Raw genomic sequence first — 20,484 nt, 5'->3', positions numbered from 1 at the left:
AGAGTGATGCTACGTCTGGAGGCAAGAAAGGATAACTGCATCCAGGTATCACAAACATGCAACACATTTCATACTCCAGGCCACCAGGGGGAGCTTTTGCCCCTATTTATTAGGTCAGTCCCTATATATATATATATATATATATATATATATATATATATATATACACATATATATACATATATATATATATAACTGGTAGTCTGAAGGGAAAGTTAGTCAGTTCCAGACAGAAGTTAGTTGCTGGCTGAGCTCAGCTCAGTTAGTTCCAGACCAGAGTCTGAGGAGGACAGAAGGTTAAAGGAGCTGTGCATGGTGTCCGAGCTGCAGCTCCCAGATAGAGACATTGAAAGGCAGAATTGTATTGCAGCGAGCGTGAAGGAAGTCGAAGCAAAGGAGAGGATACCAGAAGGGCACCAGCCCCGCTCAGGCTGCCTCCTTCTGAGGCGCAACATCCCGGTAGCCGAAACACCGAGGGAGTAAGGACCTCTACGCCTTATTTCAGAGACCGGCAGGACAGCTAATTACAGGTTACTTGTCCACACCTACACCCAGGAGGCACGGTGACACCTACAGAGCTGGGTTATCTAAGAGACCCTATAAACAGGCTCAAGTCACCAGTCATACGGGTTTTGTCCTATCCTAAATGGGGGACAGAGAGAGCACATCTGTGAGACCCTTATGTGAAGTCATAGGCAGTAAGGGACTACACAACCGCAGCGTAAAGGAAGGCTACTGATTTTCACCTGGACAAGGGAACTCTGGACTTGCCTCCAAACCGGTCGGACTCTGCCTGCCCTGTGATTTGGTGCCCTGGACTGTGGATGCTAAAGTCTTCAGTAAAGGTAAAGAGACAGCAACATTGTGTCCTCGTTCTTCTCTGTGCCTCTCACCATACCACCATCTACACACCGGGAAGCCCTGGGGACATACTTCACCTGTGGGAAGGTATATCATCTAGCTGCCATAACATCACCCCAGCGGACTCCTTAAAGCAGCGTCGGTCACCCTGACCGAATACCACAGGTGGCGTCACGAACATAAACTTTATCCCTTTAAAGACCTTTCCCCTTTTACACTGGCACCCAGGGCCACGGACCCGATCAAAACCACCGTGACATCCCCCTGTGAACACCGGACCCGGTACCGAGTACCCCTAGCCCGCGGGGCGATTCAATACTGCTACAATGTTCACATACCGGAGATATTACTGTAATACTGTGCAAATAATACAGCTACACTACTTACATGCAGGAGATATTACTGTAATATTGTATAAATAATACTGCTACACTGCTCACATACAGGAGATATTACTGCAATACTGTATGAATAAATAAGATCACTATACACTTCACATGGAGCACATCTGTATGATGACTGCAGAGAGACACACGCCACCGGCCCACTGCTCCAGGGCCCCCAGCCAGTGGGGTGTCGCTAATAGCGGCACACCCAGCAGCTATGGGGCCCCTGAGTCAAGGGGGCCCGCCCGTTGCCAGGGCAGCAGCAGCTGGAGACAGGAGCCTGTCCCTGCTGCTAAAGAGAAATGAATATTCATGCTTCCCCACGCCCCCATGGGCTTGCTGAGGAGTGAACATTCATTTCACTTCAATTGAAGGCAGTGTTAGCCACAGGCTGAGGCTAATGGAGTGGCCGCTAGGACCGTGAGGTATTCGGGCTGGGTCCGGTGATACGTAAAGGGGTGGTCACGGAAGCGGTGACCTGGTCCATGACCCTGGGTGCCCAATTAAAGGGGGATGAAGTGTAGTTGAAAATAAAGTCTATGATTAATGCTCGTGATGCCACATGTGGTACTCGGCAATAAAGGTGTTAGCCGACGCTGCTGTACAGTCCTCTGGGGACAGATGGCAATTGCAGCTGAATTGTTATAGCTCTCCACAGATAGAGCTTATTCCCCAGGCAATTAGTGGTGTGGGTGGCAATGTTGCTAGTGGCAGGTAGATTAGCAGAGTAGGTGATGCTGGGAATAACTGAGAGGACACAGCATGTTGCAGTTTTTATTCACAGTTCAGGCTCCCCAGATGGGGTGCTGTGTCCACCAAGTGTGAAATCCAGGAAACTCTCCGGCAAGTTGGGCACCTGTCCAGAACTCCGCTTTTATATGCCTCTCCTGGCGATCTTTTTCATGCTGGCTACCTCCTCTCCTGCCATGCGCTTGCCACCCAGTGTCCCAAGCCGGTGAACGCGGATCTTGTCAAGTGAGATACTCTCTGTCCCCTGGCCTCTCTGTGTTCACCTTTTGGGCTAGTTGGTGCAAAAGTGGCTGCTGCACCTACAGTCACAGCAACCTCTGGGTTGCTAGCTGGAGTCTGAAGTTTTCCCACTAATTCAGGGGCCGGTACCCCTACTGCGGCCTGATTCCTCCACTGATGCAGGTCAACCTGGATACGGGTCCCATGTCCCATTCTGAACTTCCCGTGCCCCTGGAACCCCTTCTTCCTGGGAGCTTCTTTCTGTTTCTCTCCCTTTCAGTCTCTCTGGAGTTTCAGATCCATACGTCTGTTCAGCTGCTCTTCCTCTCAGCCTCTCCCTCTCACTAACTCTAGCTCTCTGTATGTAACTCCCCCTTGTCCTACCTTTCCCACCCACTCCCCAACACCCTTTCCAATCCAGACTGGGATGAGGCCATCATCCCTAATGGTACACCCAGATGCCCCGTCTAAACTGGTGTGTGTTGGGTGCGAGTGTTAGAGTTCTTTACAATGTTCCCTCCTTACCAGAGAGTTGGGATACCACACCTCTTGCTGAGATGCAGTACCTCTGTGGTGTCTGGACCTTCAGATACACCACACTAACACTGCCAACATGTAAAGCCAGTGCGGCTGCATTGGGCCCCTGCAGGGTGGCTAACCATGAGGGCAGTCGGCTGGCAGGGAGCGATCCCTGCAGCTTGGCAGTGCAGCAGAGCTGCAGCGGTTCGATGACGTCCTGCTTCCTGCCTGGCGTTTCCTTTCTGACACAGCGCGGCTGGATGATGTCATCATTCAGCACGCGGCTGTTTCAGACAGAAAGCTGCCAGCGAGGAAGATGCTTCCGGGATGTGGTGTGGCTGCGGGGAATGTGCGGAGACGTGAGTGGTGCTCTATGTCTGTCTGCATGTGTGTATGTGATGCGGTGCTTTGTGTGTGTGTGACAGAGTGGTGCGGTGCTGTGTGTGCGGTGCTGTGTGTGTGTATTGGAGATTGGCAATGATGTGGGTGATGGAGAGAGCAGTGATGAGGTGGTGGGGGAGAAGTCAATGTTGGTGGTGATGGAAAGGACAATGAGGGTGGTGGGGGGAGGCAAAGATGGAGGTGTTGAAATTGGCAATGATGGGGGTGGTGGGGGAGAAAGCAATGATGGTTGTGGTGTAAAGGACTATGATGGTAGTGGTGGAAAGGACAATGGTGGCGGTGGTGGGGGAGGAGGCAATGATTGAGGTGGTGGAATGGGCAATGATTGGGGTTGTGGGGGAGAAAGCAATGATGGTTGTGGTGGAAAGGACAATGATGGTAGTGGTGGAAAAGACAATGATGGTAGTGGTGGAAATGCTAAACCACAAAGAACACAGCCCTAAAAATGTCTTTATTTATAAATATTTTAAAAGACCAAATGATCAACACTAAGCAAATACATAAATTACCATCACCAAACTGAAGATGGGTATTGGAACAGGGGTACTGATCTGGAAAATATCAGATCAAAAATAATGGTGCATAAACCTAGTATGGTCCTATTAGAGTCCTATAAAAGCTGTACCTTCCTGACAGTGGAGGTTGGTACCCTAATTGACATGGCGCCCCCACTCCGTGACGACTGTCCCTGAAGGCCCTGCCAGCTACCCACACCCAACACCCACCACCATGCACACAAATAGGTTATTCCTTTGGCTGTAGAGATATACAAATTAACCTCTCCTAAGATGGGAATAGGATCCTGTAGTGATCGCTAGAATTTATTGAGAGTTGCCAAACATTATCCACTCAGAACATAGGGGACTACAGATTGCCCTCATATTTAAAACTCATTCTGTAGCCGTCATTGGCATGACTGAGGGAAAATCCCAAAAAAAGAGTAAAAAGGACTATATATATATATATATCTCTATATATATCTCTATATATATCTCTATATATATCTCTCTCTATATATATATATCTCTCTCTATATATATATATATATATATATATATATATATATATATATCTATCTATCTATATATATATATATATATATATATATATACTGTATGTATATATCTAATATATAAAGCTGAATGTGTGTATGTCCGGGATTGGCATCTGAACCGTCGCAGCTACAGCCACAAAATTTTGCACAGTCACACGTCTGGACCCCGAGAGCATCATAGGTTATGTTGTGAGGTGAAATTTTAACCCCGCGCTTTCCAATTCACCAAACAATTTTGCCCCTATCTACATAATGGGGAAAAAGTGAAAGGAAAAGTGTTGGAGGCGTCGCAGCTACAGGCACAAAATTTTGCACAGTCACACGTCTGGACCCCGAGAGCGTCATAGGCTATGCTGTGAGGTGAAATTTTAACCCCGCACTTTCCAATTCACCAAACAATTTTGCCCCTATCTACATAATGGGGAAAAAGTGAAAGGAAAAGTGTTGGAGGCGTCGCAGCTACAGGCACAACATTTTGCACAGTCACACGTCTGGACCCCGAGAGCGTCAAAGCTATGTTGTGAGGTGAAATTTTAACCCCACGCTTTCCAATTCACCAAACAATTTTGCCCCTATCTACATAATGGGGAAAAAATGAAAGGAAAAGTGTTGGAGGCAAATTAACAGCTGCCAGATGTGAACAAGGGGGACTTAAAGAATGAGAGCGATGGCGCCAAAGAGTATATACTGTACAGTTGCTAAGGTGGGGCCCCGACATGGGATAATCACCACACCACCACGGGGATATGAACACACACACAAAATGCGCCACACACTACCACGTGCTCGAACACATATACCACCCTCAGCGCACATTTCACCACACATACACCAACCTCGCCACATAAAAGTCGAAACACAAAAGTCGCCGCTCAAAACTCGCCACGCGCAAAAATCTCCACATGCAAAACTCGCCACACGTGCAAAACTCACCTCATGGAAAACTCGCCACACGCAAAACTTGCACACGCGGAAAAATTGCCACATGCACAAAAGTTGGAACGCATGCAAATGTTGCCTCACACAAAACTTGCACATACTCAAAAGGCACCACACATAAAACTCGCCACGCGCAAAACTCGCCATGCGCAAAACTTGCTGCACACAACTTGCTACACTGTTATGACCCCAATGGCAGAGGGTCTCAGAAATAATTACTAAGTCTGCAAACACAAAAAAACAGCTCATAGGGCAGTGGTAACTGAGGTGACCATATATCTAATCCTAGCACCACAAATAGCAGCAGCCGGGGAACGTGCCTACGTTGGTTCTAGACGTCTCGCGCCAGCCGGAGAACTAACTAACCCTAGAAGGGAAAAGAAAGACCTTTCTTGCCTCCAGAGAAAAGACCCCAAAAGTTGGATACAAGCCCCCAACAAATAATAACGGTGAGGTAAGAGGAAAAGACAAACGTAAGAATGAGCTAGGTATTTAGCAAAGAGAGGCCCACTAGCTAATAGCGGAATATAGTAAGATGACTTATATGGTCAGCAAAAACCCTATCAAAATATCCACGCTGGATATTCAAGAAACCCCGAACCGTCTAACGGCCCGGGGGGAGAACACCAGCCCCCTAGAGCTTCCAGCAAAGTCAGGAATCACATTTAGTACAAGCTGGACCAAAAATAAGAGCAAAGCAAATAACCAAAAAACAAAGAAGCAGGACTTAGCTTAATTATGCACGAACCAGGACCATCAGACAGGAGCAAACAGAAAGGATCTGATTACAACGATGCCAGGCACTGGACTAAGGATCCAGGAAGTTTATATAGCAACACCCCTGGACTAACGACCCAGGTGGGTGCCAAACTGAGGAAAGACAATCCCAGAGTCATATCACTAGTAACCACAAGAGGGAGCCAAAAAGTCTAATTCACAACACTACACTAACCTGTCACATGCAACTCGACACACAAAAAATTGCTACACGCATGTCGCCACACAAAACTCATCTCACAAAAGTCGCTACATGCATGTCGCCACACGCAACTCAACACACACAACTTGACACACGAAACTCGCCCTAAAACACACACAAGTCTGGTATTATCCTTCAAAAATAAAAATCTGATTAATAAGCAGACAAACTACAAGAGCAACAAATGTACCATATAGGAATCCGGCAGCTGTCAGTCAGATGACCAGTCTATTATGTGTATGTGTGAGCTAATATATACTGCCAGGGGGTGGGCTTACTGTTGGCTGGGGATTTATCAGGCTGCCAATTTAGCTTACAAATACTGAGGTAAAAATACTGACCAAATAACGTGTGAACGACGTCTAATACAGGAGGAGATGACATACAGATATATACTATATACAGGAGGAGATGACACACAGGTATATACTATTTACAGGGGAGATGACACACAGGTATATACTATATACAGGAGGAGATGACACACAGATATAAACTATATAGAGGAGGAGATGACATACAGGTATATACTATATACAGAAGGAGATGACACACAGGTATATACTATATACAGGAGCAGATTACCTACAGGTATATAGTATATACAGGAGGAGATGACATACAGGTATATGCTATGTATAGGAGGAGATGACATACAGGTATATACTATATACAGGAGGAGATGACACACAGATATATACTATATATAGGTGAGACAAAGAAATGTTAACACTAATGGGGCAATAAATATTTATAGATTAAAATATATATTTTTTGATGATATCCATTTATGGAGACCCCAGTGAAAACAAAAGAAAGTAAGTGGAGACCACTTGGAAACAGTGAAATACCAACCACCAGAGCTCGGGACCTAACTCCAAAAAAGAGACATGGCAAGGGTATACATATAATCACAATATTCCTTTATTTTGTAATGGTAACAACATATATATATATAAAAAATGTGCACATTGGAAGGATAACAATCGCCAAGTTAAAAATACCAAAAATAAAGATAAAACCTATATAGGTAGATGTAGGGTATGCCAAAAAAAGGGGGAGATTAATATCAGGACTCTATGCAATAGTAATATGTGACCAACAAGTGGTAAAAAAAGAGGGGGAAATAAAATGTATCAAAAGTGAGCATATAACACAAAAATGTCCATAGGGTTTAAAGTAAAATAACACATAGTATAATATAATCTGACCACATGGCCAACCACCATAGAAAGTGCAATACGCAAGCAAACAATGTGGTAAGTACGAAAAAGTACCACTGTGCAAAATATAGCAATGTGTAAACAAGGGGTGAGGAGGGAAAATAATTGAAAGAGTACCTGTACCTTTAATGGCAACACTAAATCCAACCAAAGCGCACCCCGACGCGCGTTTCGGATGTATAATCCTTCGTCCACGTCCACGTCCCTATGAAACAATTTACGTGACTCAGATAAGTAACTTGTTTTAGTTTTGATAGCTTGCTGGCCACATCTATGGCAATACATTTGATATTATGTGCAGCATGGTCGTACATGGCATATTAATCAGGAGAATTCGGTGAATGTATATATTTACTGGGCCTCACCAGAGCTTGCTATTAAACTATTATATTCCTTTTTGGCTTCCAATTGACTAAAGAGTAGATCTGGATACTAGAATGCAAGACTCAAACCTGAGGAATATATATATATATATATATATATATATATATATATATATATATATATATATATATATATATATATATACACAGTGGGGCAAAAAAGTATTTAGTCAGTCAGCAATAGTGCAAGTTCCACCACTTAAAAAGATGAGAGGCGTCTGTAATTTACATCATAGGTAGACCTCAACTATGGGAGACAAACTGAGAAAAAAAAATCCAGAAAATCACATTGTCTGTTTTTTTATCATTTTATTTGCATATAGGGGTGGTGGGTGAGAAGGCAATGATGGAGGTGGTGATGAGGACAATGATGGGGTGGAGGGGTAGGACAATGATTGGGGTGGAGGGGGGCTGCATTATACCCTATGAGGGGGCTGCATTATACTTTATGAGGGGGGCTAAATTATATTATGTTGGGGAGGCTGCATTATATTCTGTGTGGGGGCTGCATTATTCTCTAAGGAGACTACATTATATTCTGGGGGGGCTACATCATACTATATTAGGGGGCAGCATTATGCCCTATGGGGGGCTGCATTATACTCTGAGACGGCTGCAATATATTCTGTGGTGGGGCTGCATTACATTATATGAGGGGTTTAATTTTTATTTGTGGAGTGCTGCATTATATTCTATGGGTGCTGCATTATATTCTATGGGGGCAGCATTATATTCTATGAAGGGCTACTGTATTTTCTATGAGGGGGTTACATTATATTCTATGAGAGGGCTACTTTATTTTCTACGAGAGAGGCTACATTGTTTTCTATGAGGGAGGCTACTTTATTTTCTATGAGGGGGCTACATTATATTCTATGAGGGAGGCTACCCCAACCCCTGCTACATAATTAAGACGTGTACTGCCTTATATTATACCCTGATATTAGCACATTTTATCGTACAGTTGGTGGTCTTGTATTTATTTCTATGTAGCTACATAGTGGGCCCCAAGAATGATTTTCTCTGCTGGGCCCAAGGTGCTCCAGTCCGACGCTGACTGTGGTATACAGTATGGCAGAATTTAATGTATATATTATTTCCGTTATTGTAAGCCCCAGTGTTCCCATAAGAGAAGACTGAGCTTCTCAGTTTGCAAAACTTACAGGGTCATTCTATATGTGCAAATTGCCTCTTCTGAGAAAAAGAGGACTTTACTCTATAGCGCCACCTATTGGAAGTAGCGATCCTACAAGTCACAATCAACCCTTTAACGAGTCGTGCAATATGACTTAGGATAAAAGCCAAATCAGTATCTCAATTCGCAGACACGGTGTTTCGGGCTATTGGCCCTCGTCAGTGCGAAGCATGAGAACTGATTTGGCTAGGTGAGAGGCTCTGGAGTGGGGTCTAAGGGGTAACGTTTCTCCTTATGGAGAGTGACATACCATCTCTGGCTTGTCAAGGTAAGGAGGCTTATTCGCCGTGCAATGCTCCTCTGGGAATTTAAATATGCAAATTGCCTCTTCTGAGAAAAAGAGGACTTTACTCTATAGCGCCACCTATTGGAAGTAGCGATCCTACAAGTCACAATCAACCCTTTAACGAGTCGTGCAATATGACTTAGGATAAAAGCCAAATCAGTATCTCAATTCGCAGACACGGTGTTTCGGGCTATTGGCCCTCGTCATTACCGTCATTCTAGTCAGTAATATTCCTATAAAGAGAAGTATCTTTGCTATTTACCTCTTGGAAAAGTTCTGTCCATGCTCAAGAATGAGGGGTCCTATTTCTAATCGTGTAGAGCTCTCTGCCTAGGTTACCGACCACTTCTGCAGTCTCCCAGGTGACCGGTCTCTAAACTCGGCCGAGTCCGGCCACCTAAGTGCCCCATGCTCCTCCAATGCTCCCGAGGCAAAGCTGTCTCCGTTTGGAAGAGGGATCCGTTCAGACCAGTGGTGCAACCAAGCCGCTGGTCCAAACGGTGAATCTTCAGGAGCAGCGCTGCGCCACCTGGTGTCGGCAAAGCAGTATTGCAGTCCTGTTTGAAAGATTTTCCACCACTTTGAGAAATGAGCAACTTCTCCCACTGTGGAAACTTTCCCTCTTGTGCAGTCTGTTATACGGTAAAGTTAATGGCATCATTGAAAAACAGAACTCGTCTCGCAAAAAAGTTATGTCTCTTGGAAGAAGGGGAGGAAATAACAAAAATCATCAGCGTCCTTAAGAGGCTACGTCCTTTCTTTCTTTTTACTATTCTGCAGATATCTTCCATTTACGCATTTGACAAATATCTCTTGCCTGTGACTGCGACGTCCACACTGAGACACAGGGGGTCGCGGCACATACTGGGGCACAATGATGTACAGTATGTACACAGCTCAGCCACTTCACTATCCACACCCAGCGATTGCCCACAGAATAGGGCCGGTGTTCACACACGGTCTGACTCCCCTCTAGTTGCTCTTATACAGAATGATGTCCCCACAGGGCCCCTCACACATCATGGAACCCCAGTAGTGCAGCTACACAGTACTACCTCACCAGCAACCCCGGAATAGTACAATGCCCCCACAAAGGAACATCCCACCACATTAGATCCATACAATTTGATTGCCCCTACATAGTATGATGCCTTTACAGTAGCCGACCACACTGTGCATCCACACAGTACCCCAACACACTGTGCATCCACACAGTACCCCAACACACTGTACACCCCCACAGTACCACACCACACTGTACAATCCCACAGTACCCCATCACACTGTGCACCCCCACAGTACCACACCACACTGTACACCCCCACAGTACCACACCACACGGTGCACCCACACAGTACCCAACACACTGTGCACCCACACAGTACCACACCACACTGTACACCCCCACAGTACCACACCACACGGTGCACCCCCACAGTACCCAACACACTGTGCACCCACACAGTACCACACCACACGGTGCACACACACAGTACCACACCACACGGTGCACACACACAGTACCACACCACACGGTGCACCCCCACAGTACCCAACACACTGTGCACCCACACAGTACCACACCACACGGTGCACACACACAGTACCACACCACACGGTGCACACACACAGTACCACACCACACGGTGCACCCCCACAGTACCCAACACACTGTGCACCCACACAGTACCACACCACACGGTGCACACACACAGTACCACACCACACGGTGCACACACACACACAGTACTCAACACACTGTGCACCCCCACAGTACCACACCACACGGAGCACCCCCACAGTAACACACCACACGGAGCACCCCCACAGTAACACACCACACGGTGCACCCCCACAGTACCACACGACATGGTGCACCCACACAGTACCCCATCACACTGTGCACCCACACAGTACCACACCACACGGTGCACCCCCACAGTACCACACCACACTGTGCACCCCCACAGTACCACACTGTGCACCCCCACAGTACCACACTGTGCACCCCCACTGTACCACATGGTGCACCCCCACAGTACCACACGGTGCACCCCCACAGTACCACACCACACTGTGTACCCCACCACACTGTACACCCCCACAGTACCACACCACACTGTACACCCCCACAGTACCACACCACACTGTGCACCCCCACAGTACCACACCACACTGTGCACCCCGACAGTACCACACCACACGGAGCACCCCCACAGTAACACACCACACGGTGCACCCCCACAGTACCACACGACATGGTGCACCCACACAGTACCCCATCACACTGTGCACCCACACAGTACCACACCACACGGTGCACCCCCACAGTACCACACCACACTGTGCACCCCCACAGTACCACATCACACTGTGCACCCCCACAGTACCCCACACCACACTGTGCACCCCCACAGTACCCCATCACACTGTACACCCCCACAGTACCACACCACACTGTACACCCCCACAGTACCACACCACACTGTGCACCCCCACAGTACCACACTGTACACCCCCACAGTACCTGACCACACGGTGCATCTGTTACCCATAATAACAGGGTCTGTACCACAGGACTGGCGTATAGCAAATGTGGTGCCAATATTCAAAAAAGGGGCAAAAACTTAACTCGGTAATTATAGGCCAGTAAGCTTAACCTCTACTGTGGGTAAAATCCTGGAGGGCATTCTAAGGGATACTATACTGGAGTATCTGAAGAGGAATAACCTTATGACCCAGTATCAGCACGGGTTTACTAGGGACCGTTCATGTCAGACTAATTTGATCAGCTTCTATGAAGAGGTAAGTTCCGGACTGGACCAAGGGAACCCAGTGGACGTAGTGTATATGGACTTTTCCAAAGCTTTTGATACGGTGCCACACAAAAGGTTGTTACATAAAATGAGAGTAATGGGGATAGGGGAAAATATGTGTAAGTGGGTTGATAGCTGGCTCAGGGATAGGAAACAAAGGGTGGTTATTAATGGAGCACACTCGGACTGGGTTGCGGTTAGCAGTGGGGTACCACAGGGGTCAGTATTGGGCCCTCTTCTTTTTAACATATTTATTAATGACCTTGTAGGGGGCATTCAGAGTAGAATTTCAATATTTGCAGATGACACTAAACTCTGCAGGGTAATCAATACAGGGGAGGACAATTTTATATTACAGGATGATTTATGTAAACTAGAAGCTTGGGCTGATAAATGGCAAATGAGCTTTAATGGGGATAAATGTAAGGTCATGCACTTGGGTAGAAGTAATAAGATGTATAACTATGTGCTTAATTCTAAAACTCTGGGCAAAACCGTCAATGAAAAAGACCTGGGTATATGGGTGGATGACAAACTCATATTCAGTGGCCAGTGTCAGGCAGCTGCTACAAAGGCAAATAAAATAATGGGATGTATTAAAAGAGGCATAGATGCTCATGAGGAGAGCATAATTTTACCTCTATACAAGTCACTAGTGCGACCACACTTAGAATACTGTGCACAGTTCTGGTCTCCGGTGTATAAGAAAGATATAGCTAAGCTAGAGAGGGTGCAGAGAAGAGCGACCAAGGTTATTAGAGGACTGGGGGGTCTGCCATACCAAGATAGGTTATTACACTTGGGGCTATTTAGTTTGGAAAAACGAAGACTAAGGGTGATCTTATTTTAATGTATAAATATATGAGGGGACAGTACAAAGACCTTTCTGATGATCTTTTTAATCATAGACCTGAGACAGGGACAAGGGGGCATCCTCTACGTCTGGAGGAAAGAAGGTTTAAGCATAATAACAGACACGGATTATTTACTGTAATAGCAGTGAGACTATAGAACTCTCTGCCGTATGATGTTGTAATGAGTGATTCATTACTTAAATTTAAGAGGGGACTGGATACCTTTCTGGAAAAGTATAATGTTACAGGGTATATACACTAGATTCCTTGATAAGGCATTGATCCAGGGAACTAGTCTGATTGCCGTATGTGGAGTCGGGAAGGAATTTTTTTCCCCATGGTGGAGTTACTCTTTGCCACATGTTTTTTTTTTGCCTTCCTCTGGATCAACATGTTAGGGCATGTCAGGTTAGGCTATGGGTTGAACTAGATGGACTTACAGTCTTCCTTCAACCTTAATAACTATGTAACTATGTAACTATGTTACATGCCCTCCACAATCACGCTGTCAGTGCCTGCCACATATTATGATGCCTCTCCACCCAAAGTATCATGCCAAGGAAAATGCCTCCTGCTCACCCCACCACACACTGTGCTCTACACCCCGAGCCGCCGATGTTACATGTGAACAGCTCCTTGCTCCATTTATACATCTGTGGCTGGGACGCCTGTGACTGCATTTCCTGTGGAACTCCGCAATATTCCACACTGATTAATATTGTTTCTATTTATTTGTATGACAGTCAGCCATAAATAAATAGTGATAATCATGCTAAAGTTGATTCATTTTTCGAGAATATATTTTTTTTCAGTTTTTTACAGGTTTAACGACAAAAATAAAAAATCACAATAATAAAATACACTGCAGCGAGGAACCCTGATGTGCACACATGAAATAGTAGCTACAAAAATGATAGAACTGGCACAAAAATAGGCATCAAAGTACGTCATTGAAAGGGTTAAATGACTGTGGGCCGCTGATCTCACAATGCAGACACACAGATAGTAATGGCCCGCGTCTAACTCAGGTCACTGTAGCCAAGCCCAATGGGTCCTGGCATCAGAGCGGGCACACAGGCAATTGTAACAATTTCATTAAGTAACTGCTGTTTTTCAGGGGTGAAATGAGTCACCTGAATTTGATGTGTAATGGTGGTGCGAGATCAGTGGCCCACAGTCATTTAACCCTTTCAGTGATGTCCTTTGATGCTCATTTTTGTGCCAGTTTTATCACTTTGGAACCTGTTTTTAAAGGATTTCACATCAGGGCACCTCGCTGCGGTGTACTTAATTATTGTCATTTTTTATTTTTGTCGTTAAACTGTAAAAAAAAAATAGAAATTGATGAATAAGGCTCTGTTCACACGTTGCCTTTCTGCAGCGGTTTTTATGAAAATTGTCAGCTGTAAGTCTGTGAGATGCCAGAAATCTCAGGCACTTGTTTTTTGCACAATAGAGCCTGACACTACTTTAAGCGTTTTTCTCCCATTGAAAGCAATATATAGTGCAAAAAAAAAAGGAAAGCAATATATAGTGCAAAAAAAAAAAAGCAATATATAGTGCAAAAAAAAGAAAGCAATATATAGTGCAAAAAAAAGTAAGCAATATATAGTGCAAAAAAAAGAAAGCAATATATAGTGCAAAAAAAAAAGCCATATATAGTGCAAAAAAAAGAAAGCAATATATAGAGCAAAAAAAAGAAAGCAATATATAGTGCAAAAAAAAAGAAAGCAATATATAGTGCATAAAAAAGAAAGATATAGTTAAAAAAAAAGAAAGCAATATATAGTGCAAAAAAAAAAAGCAATATATAGTGCAAAAAAAAAAGAAAGCAATATATAGTGCAAAAAAAAGAAAACAATATATAGTGCAAAAAAAAGAAAGCAATATATAGTGCAAAAAAAGAAAGCAATATATAGTGCAAAAAAAGAAAGCAATATATAGTGCAAAAAAATAAAGCAATATATAGTGCAAAAAAAGAAAGCAATATATAGTGCAAAAAAAAGAAAGCAATATATAGAGCAAAAAAAGAAAGCAATATATAGTGCAAAAAAAAGAAAGCGATATATAGTGCAAAAAAAGAAAGCAATATATAGTGCAAAAAAAAGAAAGCAATATATAGTGCAAAAAAAAGAAAGCAATATATAGTGCAAAAAAAAAGCAATATATAGTGCAAAAAAAAGAAAGCAATATATAGAGCAAAAAAAAGAAAGCAATATGTAGTGCAAAAAAAAAGAACGCAATATATAGTGCATAAAAAAGAAAGATATAGTTCAAAAAAAAGAAAGCAATATATAGTGCAAAAAAAAGAAAGCAATATATAGTGCAAAAAAAGAAAGCAATATATAGTGCAAAAAAAAGAAAACAATATATAGAGCAAAAAAAGAAAGCAATATATAGAGCAAAAAAAAAGAAAGCAATATATAGTGCAAAAAAAAGAAAGCAATATATAGTGCATAAAAAAGAAAGCTATAGTTCAAGAAAAAAAAAAGCAATATATAGTGCAAAAAAAAAGAAAGCAATATATAGTGCAAAAAAAAGAAAGCAGTATATAGTGCAAAAAAAGAAAGCAATCTATAGAGCAAAAAAAAAAGAAAGCAATATATAGTGCAAAAAAAAGAAAGCAATATATAGTGCAAAAAAAAGAAAGCAATATATAGAGCAAAAAAAAAGAAAGCAATATATAGTACAAAAAAAGATAGCAATATATAGTGCATAAAAAAGAAAGCTATAGTTAAAAAAAAAGAAAGCAATATATAGTGCAAAAAAAAAGAAAGTAATATATAGTGCAAAAAAAGAAAGCAATATATAGTGCAAAAAAAAAGAAAGCTATAGTGCAAAAAAAGAAAGCAATATATAGTGCAAAAAAAGAAAGCAATATATAGTGCAAAAAAAGAAAGCAATATATAGTGCAAAAAAAAGAAAGCAATATATAGAGCAAAAAAAAAGAAAGCAATATATAGTGCAAAAAAAAGAACGCAATATATAGTGCATAATAAAGAAAGCTATAGTTCAAAAAAAAAAAGAAAGCAATATATAGTGCAAAAAAAAGAAAGCAATATATAGTGCAAAAAAAGAAAGCAATATATAGTGCAAAAAAAAAGAAAGCAATATACGGTATAGTGCAAAAAAAGAAAGCAATATATAGTGCAAAAAAAAGAAAGCAATATACGGTATAGTGCAAAAAAAAGAAAGCAATATATAGTGCAAAAAAAGAAAGCAATATATAGAGCAAAAAAAAGGAAGCAATATATAGTGCAAAAAAAAGAACGCAATATATAGTGCATAAAAAAGATATAGTTAAAAAAAAAGAAAGCAATATATAGTGCAAAAAAAAGAAAGCAATATATAGTGCAAAAAAAGAAAGCAATATATAGAGCAAGAAAAAGAAAGCAATATATAGTGCAAAAAAAAAGAACGCAATATATAGAGCAAAAAAAAGGAAGCAATATATAGTGCAAAAAAAAGAACGCAATATATAGTGCATAAAAAAGATATAGTTAAAAAAAAAGAAAGCAATATATAGTGCAAAAAAAAGAAAGCAATATATAGTGCAAAAAAAGAAAGCAATATATAGTGCAAAAAAAAAGAACGCAATATATAGTGCATAAAAAAGAAAGCTATAGTTCAAAAAAAAAGCAATATATAGTGAAAAAAAGAAAGCAATATATAGTGCAAAAAAAAGAAAGCAATATATAGAGCAAAAAAAAAGAAAGCAATATATAGAGCAAAAAAAGGAAAGCAATATATAGTGCAAAAAAAAGAAAGCAATATATAGTGCAAAAAAACAAACAAACCAGCAACGTGTGGCATAAAAAAGCTACAAAAACGCAACGTGTGAACACAGCCTAAAGAAACTACCGGCTAAGAAACCAACGTCAGCATCCTATAATAATAAGAAAAGGCTGCTAGAGACTACATCTCCCAGCATGCATTGCCAACCTTTTTCAATTACCAAGACCGTTTTTCAAGTTTAACGGCCTTCTGGGATTTGTAGTTCATTGGAACCAGTAATTGCACTTCACCATCAAACAGTCCCAGACAATAATAATTACTGCTGTCTCATGGAGTAAGGCTGTGTGCACACGTAGGAAATGTGGTGCAGAATTTTCTGCACTAAATCTGCATCTCCTGGCAGAGAACGCAGGTGCAGATTTGATGCAGTTTCTGTGCAGATTTAACCAGTGTGGATTTTTATCATGGAGGGGTGCAGAAACGCTGCAGAACTGCACAAAAGAAGCGACATGCACTTCTTTGAAATCTGCAGCGTTTCTGCGCAGATTTTTCTGCACCATGTGCACAGCTTTTTTTTTTTCACATTGATTTACATTGTACTGTAAATCGCAGTGCAGATCTGCAGCAGTTCTGCACCAATTCTGCACTAATTCTGCATCGTGTGCACATAAGCTAAGAGACGTTTGCTCCTTTTTGCCCCCATGGACAAGAAACCGGAAGCCATTAGGCTATGTTCACACAATCCTTTTTTTGATCCTTTTTTTTTCAGGTCCTTTTTCCATGCAGGGTACAGTCCAATGTTACTCTATGGAAAACAAAAACCGCTGTGCCCACTATCCTTTTTTTCTCAGGCAAATCCGCGAGGATTTGCCTGCAGAAAAAAAGAAGTACCATGTCACTTCTTTCTGCGGATTCAGCTCCTGTTTTCAACAGGCACCAATAGGAAAGTGCTGTTGAAAACCCGCAGAGGAATCTGCAGAAGAAACTGCAGGAAAATCAGCAGTGCAGTTTTGCACTGCGGGTTTTCCAAATCAGGACCTGAAAAAAAAAGGATCAAAAAAAGGATCAAAACAAGGATCGTGTGAACATGGCCTTAGAACTCTATTATTGCCTATGGCGGAATTTATTTCCTCATAATATATATAAATAGATCGCTATTTACTTCAAACCATATTAATGTATATATTGATCCATTATTTTTAAATATTTGAGGCCTCCGTACACAAAAAAAACTACAACACCCACAATCCTTTTCCGTCACGCTCTACGAATCTTCTCAGCCAGGAATTTTGGAACTCGTAGTTTTTAACCAGAAACAATAGCGCTTTACCTCCCGCCTTCCAGAGCAGCCAATCACAGTTCATCTCCCATCACGCAGCACCACGCCCCTTCTCACCTCCCTAAGAGTCGCGTCTTTATTGGCTAAACTACAACTTCGTCGGAGAAAAAAAGGCGGGAAGTAAACCGGAAGTGGTCATTCTTTTATCGCTTCTTCCTCGTAGCTTCCGGCGCACCGTATTCATCCCGTTGCACGGCGGCACTGAACGGTGTAGTACCGGCTCCGCAGCTGGGATGTAGGCTGTAAACGCTCACGGTTTCAGTGTAAAAAAAAAAAAGATAAAGTAATCTGTATGTAATTAATAGGAAAGTGACAGAGTAGAGAGAGTAGAGCAGGCGGGTGCTCCGCAGACATGGCCTTTGAGAGCCTGTTCTCCAGACCCCCCAACCCAGCCCCAGACACCCACATGACAGAGTGTCAGCATGCAGGGGACGAAAGGTCGAGTAATGCCTTCTCTTATTATTTCTTCTCATCTCTCCTCCGCCATCACGTCTTGTCCCGTCTCTGGCTCTGTGCGCCGTCTCTGGGCTCTTCTGTGGGGGGGAGGATGTCTCTGTCTCATGTACTTCCATCTTCTCTGCATTTCCATGGCTGACAGGATTCTTTTTTCCTATTTATCCCTCACATCTTGGGCAACGTTGTGTATGTGAAAAAAAATGTGATGTGAAGTGAAGGAAAAAAGTGCGGATATGGCAATTTATCGTGAATTTGTTTATATGTATGTGGTGGCTCTGCTGCTGAACTTTACGTTAATGGTGTAAAATAACGAGATGTGACTATTAAAACTCGTGGTCGCCATGATGATTTACTTCTGACGCATATATAGTATAACGGTGGCGACTCTGCCATCGGCACGTTATTAAGCCACCGATGTGCAAGGTTTCAGCCTCGGTGATGGATGCTGGAGCCGTCACATCACGACTCAATAATACAAGTCACCGGGTTTTTCTCTGAGTCTCGGTGCCGCCTCTGTTCTTGCTTATTTTTGGTTTATCCAGAAGTTTGTCTTTGTTTCCAGCCTTGGAGGGATTGCACCCCTAACTGAGGATTGGGCTGCTCTTTGTCCTGTGCCATGTATCTGAATATATATACAAATCTGTGTATACATGTTCATATATGTGATCACAGCAGGTATATAGAGATGGCGATAGTGCATCATGTATAGGCGTAGTGATGTATATCATACAGGAAGGCGTAGTGATGTCTAATATATGGGAAGGAGTAGCGATGTGGATATAATGTTCAGGGAGATGTAGTAATGTATTTAATATTCAGGGAGGTGTAATAATATATATTGTGCGGGAAGGCCTGGCGATGTGTATAATGTGCGGGAAGGCCTGGCGATGTGTATAATGTGCGGGAAGGCCTGGCGATGTGTATAATGTGCAGGAAGGCCTGGCGATGTGTATAATGCGCGTGAAGGCCTGGCGATGTGTATAATGCGCGTGAAGGCCTGGCGATGTGTATAATGCGCGTGAAGGCCTGGCGATGTGTATAATGCGCGTGAAGGCCTGGCGATGTGTATAATGCGCGTGAAGGCCTGGCGATGTGTATAATGCGCGTGAAGGCCTGGCGATGTGTATAATGCGCGTGAAGGCCTGGCGATGTGTATAATGCGCGTGAAGGCCTGGCGATGTGTATAATGCGCGTGAAGGCCTGGCGATGTGTATAATGCGCGTGAAGGCCTGGCGATGTGTATAATGCGCGTGAAGGCCTGGCGATGTGTATAATGCGCGTGAAGGCCTGGCGATGTGTATAATGCGCGTGAAGGCCTGGCGATGTGTATAATGCGCGTGAAGGCCTGGCGATGTGTATAATGCGCGGGAAGGCCTGGCGATGTGTATAATGCGCGGGAAGGCCTGGCGATGTGTATAATGCGCGGGAAGGCCTGGCGATGTGTATAATGCGCGGGAAGGCCTGGCGATGTGTATAATGCGCGGGAAGGCCTGGCGATGTGTATAATGCGCGGGAAGGCCTGGCGATGTGTATAATGCGCGGGAAGGCCTGGCGATGTGTATAATGCGCGGGAAGGCCTGGCGATGTGTATAATGCGCGGGAAGTCCTGGCGATGTGTATAATGCGCGGGAAGGCCTGGCGATGTGTATAATGCGCGGGAAGGCCTGGCGATGTGTATAATGCGCGGGAAGGCCTGGCGATGTGTATAATGCGCGGGAAGGCCTGGCGATGTGTATAATGCGCGGGAAGGCCTGGCGATGTGTATAATGCGCGGGAAGGCCTGGCGATGTGTATAATGCGCGGGAAGGCCTGGCGATGTGTATAATGCGCGGGAAGGCCTGGCGATGTGTATAATGCGCGGGAAGGCCTGGCGATGTGTATAATGCGCGGGAAGGCCTGGCGATGTGTATAATGCGCGGGAAGGCCTGGCGATGTGTATAATGCGCGGGAAGGCCTGGCGATGTGTATAATGCGCGGGAAGGCCTGGCGATGTGTATAATGCGCGGGAAGGCCTGGCGATGTGTATAATGCGCGGGAAGGCCTGGCGATGTGTATAATGCGCGGGCAGGCCTGGCGATGTGTATAATG

General features: G+C 43.5%; 2 protein-coding genes and 1 long non-coding RNA gene across 3 annotated transcripts in view; 2 read left to right on the top strand and 1 right to left on the bottom strand.

The window, feature by feature from the left end:
- LOC143769013 (SH2 domain-containing adapter protein D-like) overlaps positions 1-13,473 on the bottom strand; it is a 242,901-nt gene extending 229,428 nt beyond the window's left edge. The window contains exons 1-2 of the mRNA XM_077257628.1: positions 13,446-13,473; positions 7,456-7,537 (exon numbers count right to left, since the gene is read on the bottom strand). The gene's annotated coding sequence lies outside the window, so the exon portion shown is untranslated. The remainder of the gene's footprint in view (positions 1-7,455; positions 7,538-13,445) is intronic.
- The window catches only part of LOC143769033 (uncharacterized), an 898,561-nt gene that overhangs the window by 541,523 nt on the left and 336,554 nt on the right, over positions 1-20,484 (top strand). The gene's annotated exons all lie outside the window — the stretch shown is intronic.
- Positions 18,044-20,484, top strand: part of ZC3H6 (zinc finger CCCH-type containing 6) — a 122,656-nt gene continuing 120,215 nt past the window's right edge. Inside the window, exon 1 of the mRNA XM_077257552.1 lies at positions 18,044-18,378. Within this exon, the coding sequence (XP_077113667.1) occupies positions 18,293-18,378 (86 nt within the window). The 5' untranslated portion in view covers positions 18,044-18,292. The remainder of the gene's footprint in view (positions 18,379-20,484) is intronic.

Source organism: Ranitomeya variabilis, chromosome 1, assembly GCF_051348905.1.
Source record: "Ranitomeya variabilis isolate aRanVar5 chromosome 1, aRanVar5.hap1, whole genome shotgun sequence".
NCBI classification, from domain to species: Eukaryota; Metazoa; Chordata; class Amphibia; order Anura; family Dendrobatidae; genus Ranitomeya; species Ranitomeya variabilis.
Note: the sequence above shows the minus strand (reverse complement) of the source record. Positions and strands in the feature narration are given on the sequence as shown.